We start from the raw sequence: 12,649 nt of genomic DNA, 5'->3' as shown, positions 1-12,649 counted from the left end.
TCTTTTTTCCATAATCAGTTATGGTAATAAGGGAATATCAGCATCCCTTATTTTAATTCTGACATAGTACTTTTTGAAAATTGCCCATAAAGTCTTTGATAAAAAAAGAAATCTATAAATTGGAAGCTAAAAGCTGGAGATAACAGAATTTTAGGCTCTTTTGAGCACTGGGCCCAGGAAAATACCTCGCCAGTTTAGAGATGAGCTACGAACATTGTTGATCCTTTTAGCATCGCCCGGACATCTCCAGGCAGCCATTTTTATTTTATTATTGTTTTATTATTATTATGACGTCTCTGGATCACTGGTGTTGGTAAGGTGGCCCAAGCCCTCTGCGGGACTGGAAAATATTATTTAAAGCACGTGTGTAGCTTTGTTGTCTCACAGTTCGAGTTGCATAAAATGACCAAATATGATCCTTTTATTTCCTTCTCATTTTATTTATTATATTAACCTTAAGAGGAAATCAAGAAAAGGAAAAACATTGAATGCGCACCTAGCACATCCACTGCCTTCATGATTCCCTGTTCATTGTTGTTCATAGTCTCTTTGCCTGCGTACTTTTTACATAGTTGTACAGAATGAGGTTTTTCCCCAAAAAAATACTTATCGGTAACGGTAATGTAATATTTCTTGTAGTTTGAAGCGCCCTGTTTTCTTTTTGTAACTTGCGCTTTTTTCTGTTTGACAGTGTAACACTGCCTTTAAATTCAGATGTCCCCAAGGTATTTGCAGCATTGCCTGAGTTTTATGTAGAAGATGTTGCTGAATTTTTATTTTTTATTGTACAGTAAGTGCCTTAAACGTATTACAGAGTTCTAATGTGTTTTTACATGTAATGTATACATTATATTATGAATTATATTGCAAACCTCCATTTTATGCCTGAAATTTTGTGTAATTGCATCCTAGAGATTGGAAAAATAAATACAGTGTTGGCACTAAGCCAATTCCAATAATATCTCAGCAACAGAAGATTAACACTGCTGCTAATTATGTATTCCGTGAAAACTTGAGTTGAATTTCTAATGATTGAATATCTGTTTCTGAGAAACAGAAGGAGCGGTTTATAAATATCTTAGTGAACATTCAAAAGCCAGAAATACCCACATCTATATTTCGTACCAAAATTTTTCTCAACAGTAACATTGGAGAAAGGTTACAAAGTATTAGGTTGGGTTTATCGCTGGTATTTGAGGTTTTAAAAAATTAAAAGAACTCCCTCAAAATTTTTTTAAGTCTTTTTGGTAGTACAGGTCTTTTGTAAAACTTACCTTATGGATTTTATCATAACTTTGGTTTATTTTTTAAAATATAGTAAATTAATATACTACGACCATTAGCTGCGTTGGGTTTTCAGTCTGTCTCGTTACAGTGTGAATGGTCACCTCAAACTCAGCAACTTAAAAAGAATTCAGTATCCTGGCCCCTAGACCTCTTTGTCCCCGTCCCCACTTAATGACACGAGCAGCCACCCACGCTGAGATTCTCAGCTTGCTTTCTCGCTCTTCTCACGTCCCTTCAGGTACTCCCCTCAGGTGCTTTACGAGCCCTGTACTCAGGATGTTGTGATGTTCCTCGTCGTGATGCTGTGCAGCCAGAACTACATCCGAAACCCGTATCTGGTGGCCAAGCTGGTGGAGGTCATGTTTATGACCAACCCTGCCGTTCAGCCGCGAACCCAGAAGTTTTTTGAAATGATTGAGAACCATCCTCTCTCCACCAAATTGTTGGTCCCTTCCCTGATGAAGTTTTATACAGGTAGGCTCCCGGATTTACAGGTAGGCGAGGCCTTCTAAAGCCGGTGGCTGAAGTTTCTCTAAACCTGTTACCTGACATCCCGACATCCACCTAGAAGTAAAACGCTCTAACCCACTGCCAGGAGAGCATGCGCTGTTGGTTGTTTTCCCCGAGTCGTGGGAATGCTACATGACCGTTCTCAGAGTAGGCCTTGGTGGCTGAGCAGGATGCATTGGAAGTCAAATGGATAACATTGAGATCCACTTGGAATCAGCAGCACAAGTTGGTGTTTTTATCTGAAAATACCTGGTTCATTTTAGATTTGAACTTAACAGCATTAGTTGTGTAAGAACTGTCCTATACCCAGAGTTTCAAAACTATGGGTGAAACAAGGAGCTTGTTAAAGATGCTTATTCTTGGGGACCCCACTCAAACAGTGGAAATAGGATCTCTGGGAGTCTACTCATTCACAGATCTTACACATTTATTGAGTGCCTACTGTTTGCCAGGCACTGTCTAGGTGCTGAGTGACACTGGCGAGCAAGACTGAGAACACATGAGATACTTTGCAAGGAGCTCCTCCTCTTCGGGTTGAGTTACATTCCAAATTTTCATTTTTAGTTTGGCTTTTTATTTGCAAATGTGTTTTCATAAAGCTGATTACCTGTGGGACCTGTTCACCTGCCCTCTACCAAAGGCACAGGATTGTAGTTACGGAGCATTTTCCCTCCGGTTTATATATTTCTCAGGAAAGGAAGCTTGTCTTAATCTGTCTCCTTATTTTCTGCTGAACCTAGCACATTCTGGGCACTCGGGTATCTTGGCATTTGGTAGACTGTACCCACCACACTTTTGGGGGAAACACTGGCTGCCCGGAGCACAGTCCCTCGCTGTTCGCAGCCACTGCAGCCGTCTGAGGAGCCCCCGTGTCAGTGCCCGCCATCCCTTCCCTGCTTCTGCTCATTTCGGGCTGGTGCTGTCATCTCTCTCTTCACTTCTGTGGGTTCCTTTCCCTTTTGTCACTGTTACTTCGTGGCATCTCCTGAGGGTTTCTCTCCTTCCCTTAGCCCACCTGTGTCCTCTAAAACCTAAAGCAAGCTCACCAGCCCTTTGGCATTCTGTTACCACCATCGCATCGGCAACAGCAGAGAACCCTCAGGGTTCAGGCCCCTTCTCGGCTCTCCGGTTCTCCTCTTGTGCTCTTTGCCCTGGTCAGGGGACCACGGGGTCGTCCGGTGCCGATGGTGCACGTGTACAGGGCAGGACCTTACGTGATGCTTTATACCCATCAGGCTTAGTGGAACGGAAGATAATTCTGCATTTCTTAAAATAACAGCGAGGTACCTCTTTTCACCTATCAAATGTGTCTTTAAGATGAGAACGTGTAGCACTAACGTGGTTGGAGAGAAGGAAACGAACCTGCAAAAGCCCGTTTCATCTCCTTGTAGCTACTATGCCGGATCAGCACTGCGAAACTATGAGAGTGCAGACTGGTAAAGCCCTTCTGGAAGGCAGCTTGGCAGCCCACGCCCGAAGCCTTACAAATGTGTATAGCCCATGTATCGGTCAAGGTCCAGTCAGGAAAACGGAACCATACCAGTAATTTTGAGAAGGAATTTAGCATAAGGAAGTGGTCAAGTAGGTACTGGAAGACAGAAAGGGCAAATAAGGAGCATTGGAGTAGCATGGATCATAGGTGCAGGACGCAGCCATCATCTGTGCCTGGGGCTGGGGGAACCCCCAGGAGAGGCAGGGGTTATTGGAATATAGCAGCTCCGATGGGGGCCATCTCTGAGGGCATTCGAGGTGGCTAATCCTGCAAGTATGGGACATAGCTGGGAACCGGAACCAACTGTTGCTGCTGCCGGCTGGGAGGATCATTGCTGATGGGCCAGCAAGCTGACCAGAGATCCAGGTCCCTTCTCCTCCAGCTGGCCAGTTCTCCTGCAGCGCCCCCTGTTGGCAAGCCTGACAGAGGGCCAGCTGCAAAGGGAACCTTTGGCCCCAGCATCACAAAGCCAAGTGTAAAGGGTGAATTTGAGACTGAGAGACAGCAGCTAAATAACCAGCACACCCTCATACAATGTAACTTAATTTCTCCTGATCTATTCTGTAAGAATAATTATAAATGTATGTAAATGTTTATAATGATATTCACCACAGCATTGTTTATAATTCAGTGTAGCGAAAATATTAAAACAACCTAAATTTCCACCAATTGTGGCTAAATTAAGTAAATTTTAGCTTATCCATACAGTGGATCGATATGAGCCATGAGATGTGTTATTTGCATTAAGTGGTTAAGTCATATAAAGTAAATAAAACAAGTAACGAAACAGTATGTAAAGTAGGACCACTTTTTGATAAGGTCGCAGGAGTCAGTGCGTGGGAATTGTCCTCCCTCTTTCCTCTGCCACCAAGCAGTGTGCCCTCAGGCCCTGGACCACCTCCGTACTCATGGATAGATGATCCCCGGGCTGATAGTAGCCACCACTTATTGAATACTTGCTAATCTTTTCACTTAATCTGAACCACAGTCCTCAAGATGGTGCGATAAATATCTCATTTTACAACTGAGGAAACCGAAGCCTGGAAAGGTACAGAATCCTGCTGAAGGTCAACAGCCAGTGAGTGGCCGCAGCCTCAGCAGGTGGATTTCAGCACAGGCGCCCCTGGCGGCTGTACTGTTCCTCCTTCAGTTCCCAGGGGACAGGTGCCAGAGAGCCTGCAGCGGGCATCACAGACACTCCCTACACGCCCGTGCAATGCATGTTAAGTCCTGCTGACTTCAGTCCTGACTCCTGAACACGTCTGACTCTCAGATGTGAGCGAGGGTTTAGAATAAGGAACGAGCCCGTCTTTTACGCCCCAGAGAGAGTTTTCTAGCTTAAGAAATGCTTAAGATCAAATTTTTGTTTCAAAAATAAAATTAGATTTCAAAATAAGAGTATTTTATTTGTATCACAGCAGTCAGTTCCTTAAGGACTAGCTCTCAAAACTCAGCTACTCAGAACTTGGAGGAACACTGATAACCAAGATTTATTCCAAGACTTCTCTTCCCCAAGCTGATCTGACTCGGCAAAGCCAGCATTGGCTCAAGTAAATTCAATCACTAGGTCAGCAAATACTGATGAAGCTCCTGCTGTGTGTCAGCACTGGCTTTGATGCTAGGGCGCTACAATGAAGGTGTCAAAATCCCTGCCATCTGGGTCAGACATTCTAGTTAGGAGACAGACACTGAACCAGTAAGTTAGGTGCTTTCAGATGGTGAGTATGGGAGAAGGTGCTGCTTTAAGAAGCAGAGTCAGGGTAGGTTCCTGAGGAGATGACTTCAGAGTGACACTGAAAATGAGACAAAAGGTGAACCATAAGAGGATCTCAGCCACAGTGTGGCAGACGAAAGGGGCAGCAAGTATGAAGGCCCTGAGGCCCGGGCAGCTTAGTGAGTCCAATAGGAAGGCAGCAAGACTTGGGTCAGTGGGAAGGGGTAGTAAGGTCCGCAGCAGTCTAGTTCAATTGAGGCCTCTTAGAACTAAGACTTGGGAATTGGAACTTGAGCTGAAGCAGTTTTGAGGGAACATTAGAAGTGAAGATTTTTAGATGTATATTCATGAGTTAACAGTAGTTACTTAGCCTCGCTATGTTTGGGATACAGTGGAGGTATTAAGAACAATTTAGTCTACGACCATGCCACCCTGAACAAGCCTGATCCCGTCTGATCTCGAGCAGAGCCAGGCCTGGTTAGTACTGGATGTGGAGACCACCTTAGGAAGCCCAAGTGCTGTAGGCCTAAAATAAAAATAAGGATTGTAAGCTAACATGGTCCTCAATCTGAGGTCAACCAAGGATTGCCTTTCCTAAAAAAAAAAAAAGGCAGTTTAGAGGGTATAAGAGGCTGTCTGCGTCACCCCAACCCTGGTGTCTTTCTTTTGTCGACAATGCTAAATCAGCTCTCCACACTTTGAGTTCACACTTCTTTATAGTTAATAAAATTACACTTAGTTCATCTTAAAGAAAGATTAACCTGATGGTTACACATAGTGCTTTCAGATCTTTGCATGGTAGGTGCTAATTCTCTTATTCCTTTTATTTTTTTAAATAACTTTTTAGTCACAAAAAATGTATTCATTGGGAAATATAGAAAATACCAAGCAGAATATTAAGGTCATTGATAATCTCTGTACTAAAGGCAGAATCTCTGTTAACATTTTACTCTATATCTTCCCAGTTGATTTGATTATATGTACAGATATTTTCTCATGTTCTCTGTTGGGCATTTGGATGATTTATATTTTTTCTCTAATATATAGTATTTTAGTGAATTTCCTTGAGGGTCAGTCTTCTATGTGCCTGTGTTTCTTGTGTGTTTGTTGTTGTTTGTCGCAGAAGAAGATTCTGCCTTTTTTTTTCTTTTGAAGTATAATTGACAGATAACATATTAGTTCCAGGTGATGATTCGATATTTGTATATATTGCAAAAAGATCAACACAATAAGTCTAGTTAATATTTTTTGTGTGATGAGAACTTTTATTCTCTTGGAAACTTTCAAATATGCAATATAGTACTATTAATAGTGGTGACAATATAGTACTATATAGACACCATTACATCCCCATGACTTCTAACTGGGAACTTGTACCTTTTGACCCCCTTCACCCCTTTTGCCCACCCCTCACTCCCCACCCCCACTCCCACCCCCACTTCTGGCAGCCATCAATCCGTTCTCTGTATCTATGAGCTCAGTGGGTTTTTTGGTTGGTTGATTGGAGTTTTTGTTTTATTTTTAGATTCTATATATAAGTGAGATAAATGAGATCATATGATATTTGTCTTTCCTGTCTGACTTATTTCACGTAGTATTTTGCCCCCGAGGTCCCTTCATGTTATCACAAATAGCAAGATTTTATTATTTTTTATGACGGAATACTATTCCGTTATATGTGTATATGTATATGCATATATATCTATATATATGTGTATATATAGAGAGAGATATATATCTCTCTCTATATATATATCACATTTTCTTTACCCATTCATCTGTATGTGTTTTCTTGAATAGAATTGGTAGGTCAGAGAGCTGGGCATATTGATGGCTTGTGATACGTTTTGTCAAATTGCCTTAAAGAGGTTGCTTCACCATTCAGTCCAACCTACATTTATAGTGTCTGTTTTCCCAAACCCTCACCTTCGCTCAGTATCATCATTTTTGTAATGTCTGCCAATTTGATAGGTGAAGAATGGCATCTTATTTTACATTTCTAAAAATCTTTTTCTTAAGCCTCTTGTCTTTCCCGACAGGTTCCCTCTTTTTAAAATTTGTCATGAATTCAGGAATTTCTAAAGCTCAAGGTGTTTGTCATTTGGATCACTAAGTTTGACCTTTGTTCCAATTTAATAGGTACATGGATGTTGGAAATCAGTAAATGAGTGATGAGTACATGGGAACTCACTCTGCTTTACTTGATACATGTTTAAAAATGTCCCTAATTCATAAGTATTTAAAATAATAGTCACGTTCGATAGGTACATGACCCTTAATAAAATTTAACCCAGTTTTTTTTTTCTGTTCAGGGATGCTCATTTGAAGTGCTATGAAATTTCTATAAATTAATAGCTCACATTGGGGGAGGTATGACAATTCAACTTCTGGTCATTGGTGAATGGATGCTATCCCAGTGACACCAAGCAATTTTCAGCTCTGAATTTGCAGATTCGTATTTACTCAGTAACACTGTAGCCACAATGACTGCTTTTTAAAAGGTAAGAAAGTATACATCCTTCCATCGCTTTGTCTTTCTCTTTTTAGATGTTGAGCATACTGGAGCTACCAGCGAGTTCTATGACAAGTTCACCATTCGCTATCACATTAGCACCATTTTTAAAAGCCTTTGGCAAAACATAGCTCACCACGGCACCTTTATGGAGGAGTTCAAGTGAGTATCGGGCCGCTAATGTCACAGCTTGCACTCTTGCAAATCACAGGTAGAGTGGCTGCTTAAAAGCTTCCACAGCTGGGTTCTTGTTGACTGTTTGCTTGGTCTCCGCCTCCTTTATGTTTGCCTTTAAGTTTTTCCAGGTGGTACCTCTAAATGGCAGCAGGGTTGTCTAAGTGTGCTTGCGAGACGTCCCTGAACTTTAGATTTTTCAAGATACTTTGAGAATGATATACCTAAAGAAAAAATCTATAAATATTCTGGGATGATGTCACAAGTGTATTTGGTGTTTCTATGATTGCAGTGTTAAATAAAGTTGTCAGAATTACTAAAATGAGATCTTGTAGTGTTCTTAGATACGACATACCAAGCTTTAGAGTTAGAAATGTTGGGAGGAGTTTCGATTTAGAAGCAGTTGGATTGTGCTTGTCATTTGAGTGTTATTCTTTGTAGTAAGGCCCTAAACCTTGATTAGGGACTTTTCATTACTTACTTGAAATTTCAGCAACTACTTGCACCTGGACATTCATAATTCTATGTAAATTATGTTTCAAAAAATAAAGGTACTTTAAAAAGAATGGTAGATGCAAATGTTGAACTCTGAATTATTCTTTAGGAGAAATTTATCCCATCTGCTTGGATCCTTTACAGCTTCTGTTAGCTGTTTGATCAAGTTTAGTTGTCACTTGTTAACTGAGTTACTAGTCAATAATATACATGTTACCAGTGGGCCAACCATCTGCTGAATAGCCTTCTGCAAAGTAAACTCTCTGAGTTAATCATTTGTTTCTGTGAACTGCTCTTATACTCAGAATTATATTCCAATGGAAGCTTGGCAGGAGCTTGGGAAACCAGGCAGGGGCACAGCTTGCTCTGCATGGAGCTCAGGGACCCACCCTGGTCCATAGGAACTCATTCCACCCAGGCCTGGGCTTACCGCCCCTCATTACGCAGTGGTGGGTCCCGATGAGTCGTTTCTTTTCTTCACTAATCTGGCACTTAAAGGCTAACCCAGATAGGTCAGGTCATCTCAGTTCACCGGCAAGTCCGTCCATTAGAAGACAACGTGCAGGACAGTTCCATAGATTGAAAGCTTCGAGCTCTGTAAAGTGACTTAATGTCCTGCTGTATCAGTGTTACAGCTGCCTAGTTTTCTTCAGTGCGTCTTTCCTGATAATAATAACCGTATCACTGGTTCTCTTGCCGCTTGAATGTGGGTAATTATTTGTGCTTTCTTTATATCTTGGTGAGTTTAAGTGTATTTTCTATTCCAGAAGAATGTTTTCTCTATTTAAAATCATTGAGGGGATGAGCCAGGGGTGTGCCGGTAAACCTGTTTTCTAAAGGAACAAAAATCGGCATTTGCTGGTTTTCTGGGGGTGTGAATACTTCCACTGTTGCCAAATTGAAGCTGCCAAGGGAATCTGCTCACAAAACTCTGCAATATTCGCGATTGGCTCTAGTGAGCCATGCAACATGGCTCCAGCACATGACTGGAATGAGTTTATCACGATTAATTAGAAAGAATAACAAAAGGAGAGAATTACCCTTGATCTCCGCGGAACTTGGGTTGCACCAAGGTCGGCAGCCTTGCAGGGCGGCGTGCTCGGCCCCTTGGACCGAGGCCCGTTCTCCCCGGGATCGGCTGTGGCTTTCTGGCTTTCTGCTCTGGGCAGATGTGTGACCACGTCCCGTGTAATTGCCTTTTCAGTTCCGGGAAGCAGTTTGTTCGCTATATAAACATGCTGATCAACGACACGACGTTTTTGCTTGACGAAAGCCTGGAGTCTCTGAAGCGGATCCACGAAGTGCAAGAGGAGATGAAGAACAAAGAGCAGTGGGAGCAGCTGCCCCGGGTGAGCACAGTCCAGGGGCCGGGACAGCCTCGCAGGAAGCTGCCGTGGGCCCTGGGCGGCGGAGCTCTGCGGGAGGCTGCACGTGCAGGCCTGACAGCCTGGATCCGGCTGGGTCAGGCCCGTGGGATTCCTCCCCTGGGCTTCCACGAGGCTACATCCCGGGTTCGGGGCAAGAGAAAACTTAAACTTGCCCTAAAGTTAAGAGATAAGTTGAGAAGTCTTTCCAAATGTGTCCGGAAAACTCGTTCTGCCTTTCCAAAGGCTTTTTGTTTTGCAGAAGAGTGTTTGTTGTCCAGATATGCCCATTAGGATTTATGAAGGTAACTAGGAAACATCTCTAGAATTCTGACTGTTAGGGGAGAATCAGTTTGTTCACATGATCTTTAAGCAACTATGTAAATCACTCAGGGTTCTGTTGGGTTTTTTTCCTTTCAGTTGATCTTGTTTTTTTCTATTCACTTATTAATGGAAACGAGGCCTGTTTTGCCAGGTTCCATGAGAAATTCACGCTGTGCCAGTGACAGCGTGCTGCCCTCTCCCAACATTGACTGCAGCCATTTAGATGGTTCCCTGGTCAGTTACTAGGCCCCTAACAGCTACTGCTGACTTCACGTATTGGTTAGTTCTGTTCCCAGTATTGTTAGGCTCCGAATCCGAACTGCTTTCCAGTAGGCGTTCTCGTGTAAAAGTGGGGAGGGCTAACTTTTCTTGACTTGCAGTAGCAATCATAAAATGAAAATATCATCAAAGTTCTCATGCTGTGGAATCGAAAAGTACCTTCAACATAAGATAGTGAGGCCCATTTCAGGAAGGTTTCATCCCACGTGTTCTGGCAGCTTTGAGGAGAATTGTACATCTCGCTCTAGCCAACGTGCTTAAACTACACACTCCAGCTTCTCGGGGGGCTTTGCCTGGGGTCTGCGAGTGCTGGGCGTCTCCTGTGTCCACGCCGCCACGCTCCTTGAGCCCCCTCTGGCTGTATTGTCGAGAGAAGCCGTGCTCTTCTTTTTCCTTGGCACCATACTGGCACCCACTGGAGGCCATCCTCCCCACTGCCCTCATATTCATCTCTAACCACACCTTAAACTTTTGCTCTTGCGCCTGCAAAAGCTGCTCCCGCAGCCCCCATCTCCCACGGTGGCATCCGCCTGGGCCTGATGCTCCATACCTCCCCGGGGTGGCACTAAGGGATCCTTCCAGGCTTACCTCCAGGCTTACCTCCCATTGCAGGCAGTCAGCTCCAGTCTGGACCAGTTCTGTGTCCTTGCAGAACGTGCTGAGGAAACACACGAGGCCTCGTTGAATGGCCCCCAGATTTTGAGTCCAGGGCTCCTGGGTTTGCGAACTGACGCTGCTACACTTTAAAAGTTTCTTAATTTCTCTTTCCTCGAGCACAAACCAGAGGTAGTTCCTCCTCTGCAGGAAAGCTATGAGAAGAGACGGGTGGGTGGCAGGGACGTAGTTCAGGACTGGCCTGCAGAGGGCGCTCAGGGTGGCTCGCTCCTGTTTCATCTGCCTGAGACATCCCTGCCCAGAAGCTTCTGCTCTCTATCCTTGCACATTAAATTCCTGCCCATTCTCTGAGTAAGGGCTTGTCCAAATAATCCCTCATGGCTGGCCTTCCCCAGTCGGTGTAGCTGCAGATTCTTGCTTCCTCTGCATTTCTGGAGCTCCCACTTGCGATGCATATTTTGGACCAGCTTATGCCCTAGATGTTGGGATTCGGGTCTGTGGCACATTATCTTGTCCACAGTCAGTCCTTAAAAGCATTTGTTTGGAACGACTGAACAGATACTATTGATTCCATCTGTGTTAGTGGATGGGAAAAGGGCATAAATCTAGTAAGTGCTGTTTCAGAAATCATTGCTGTCTGACTTTGAAGTCACTTTCCGCCTCCCACCTCCCCACCGGCTCCCTCTCTCTCCGCCCTCTGAGCCTCAGTGCTCAGCCCGCAAGCTTCGCTTCTCTTTTGCTCCCTGGGTTGGTGCTTCTCACTGAGGGTGCTGGTTGGTATTTTGAATGTAGTAGAATTTTGATATAATAATGATTCTTTATTATGAGAGACTGTCCCGTACATTGCAGGACATTTAGCATCTCTGGCTCACGCCTATTAAATGCCAATGACATGCCCTCTTCCCCGAGTTGTTAAGCAACCAGAAACTCCCACACGTGGCCTGATGCCCCCAGTTGAAAAATCGCTGCTAGGTGATCTCATCTACCCAAGGGCTTTAAATACCTGGATTCTACAGACTCCGACTGTGTCTCCCCAGCTCAGGTCTCTCCTGACTCTGTAACCGGCTGTTGATCTGCTCTCTACCTGGTGGTCTAATAGGTGTCTCACACCTAACTGGTCCAAAACCGAACCCTCGCTGTTCTCCTCCAGATCTCCTCTCTGAGCCTGCGCAGTCTCGGTGACAGCTGCAGCCCACGGATTGCTCTCACTCAGCACCTTGCCACCTTCCTTGATTCCTCTTCCTCCCAGCAAAACCTCTGGGCTTTAAAGGACATCCAGGTCTGACCTTGGCCGCCCGCCTCCGGGCCACTGCCATCTCTGGTCTGGATTATTGCAGCTGGCCCCTGTTTGGTCTCGGCCTCCACCTTGACATTGCCATAACCGGAGGCCGCTGAGGAGCGGCCTGCTCATTATCACCGCTCTGCCGGGACCCTTCTCGGCTTCAGTCAGCCCCAGCCGAGGGTGCCACGGTGTTGGCCCTCCCCCCGACCCTTTGCTCCCCCGACCCCAGGCACACCTGCCTCCTTGCTCTTCCTCTGACAAGCGAGGGCCTTTCTGCTTGCTGTTCCCTCTGTCTGGCACTGTCTTCCCCCAGATTTTTGCCGACTCGCTTCCTTCAGACAGCCACTTAAGTGACACCTCCTGAGACAGGCCTTCTCTGATCGCCCTTTCCAGAACAGCATCCCGTGACCCCAGCACACGCCTCTCATCTTACCCTGGTTTATTTTTCGTCGCTGTCAGACTTCCTCTGTATCTGGGTGGGGGTTCTTTGTTGCTTGGCTCCCTAACTGGAATCTAAGCTCCATGAGGGCGGGGAGCCCCACTAGTCACCTTCTGCACTCTCTCTGCAGTGCCTGGAGGAGGGGCTGGCCCGCAGAGGGGC

At 44.7% G+C, this 12,649-nt stretch overlaps 1 protein-coding gene across 3 annotated transcripts in view; it reads left to right on the top strand.

Moving 5' to 3' along the window:
- Window positions 1–12,649, top strand: part of UBE4B (ubiquitination factor E4B) — a 108,490-nt gene that overhangs the window by 84,659 nt on the left and 11,182 nt on the right. For all 3 annotated transcript variants that reach the window (XM_039842272.1, XM_039842274.1, XM_039842273.1), the window contains 4 exons: window positions 692–790; window positions 1,526–1,761; window positions 7,551–7,677; window positions 9,389–9,533. In XM_039842272.1, coding sequence (XP_039698206.1) covers window positions 692–790; window positions 1,526–1,761; window positions 7,551–7,677; window positions 9,389–9,533 — 607 coding nt within the window. The remainder of the gene's footprint in view (window positions 1–691; window positions 791–1,525; window positions 1,762–7,550; window positions 7,678–9,388; window positions 9,534–12,649) is intronic.

This window comes from Pteropus medius, unplaced genomic scaffold, assembly GCF_902729225.1.
Source record: "Pteropus medius unplaced genomic scaffold, Ma_sr-lr_union100, whole genome shotgun sequence".
In the NCBI taxonomy this organism is placed as follows: domain Eukaryota; kingdom Metazoa; phylum Chordata; class Mammalia; order Chiroptera; family Pteropodidae; genus Pteropus; species Pteropus medius.
This window is presented reverse-complemented; position numbering and strand designations above follow the sequence as displayed.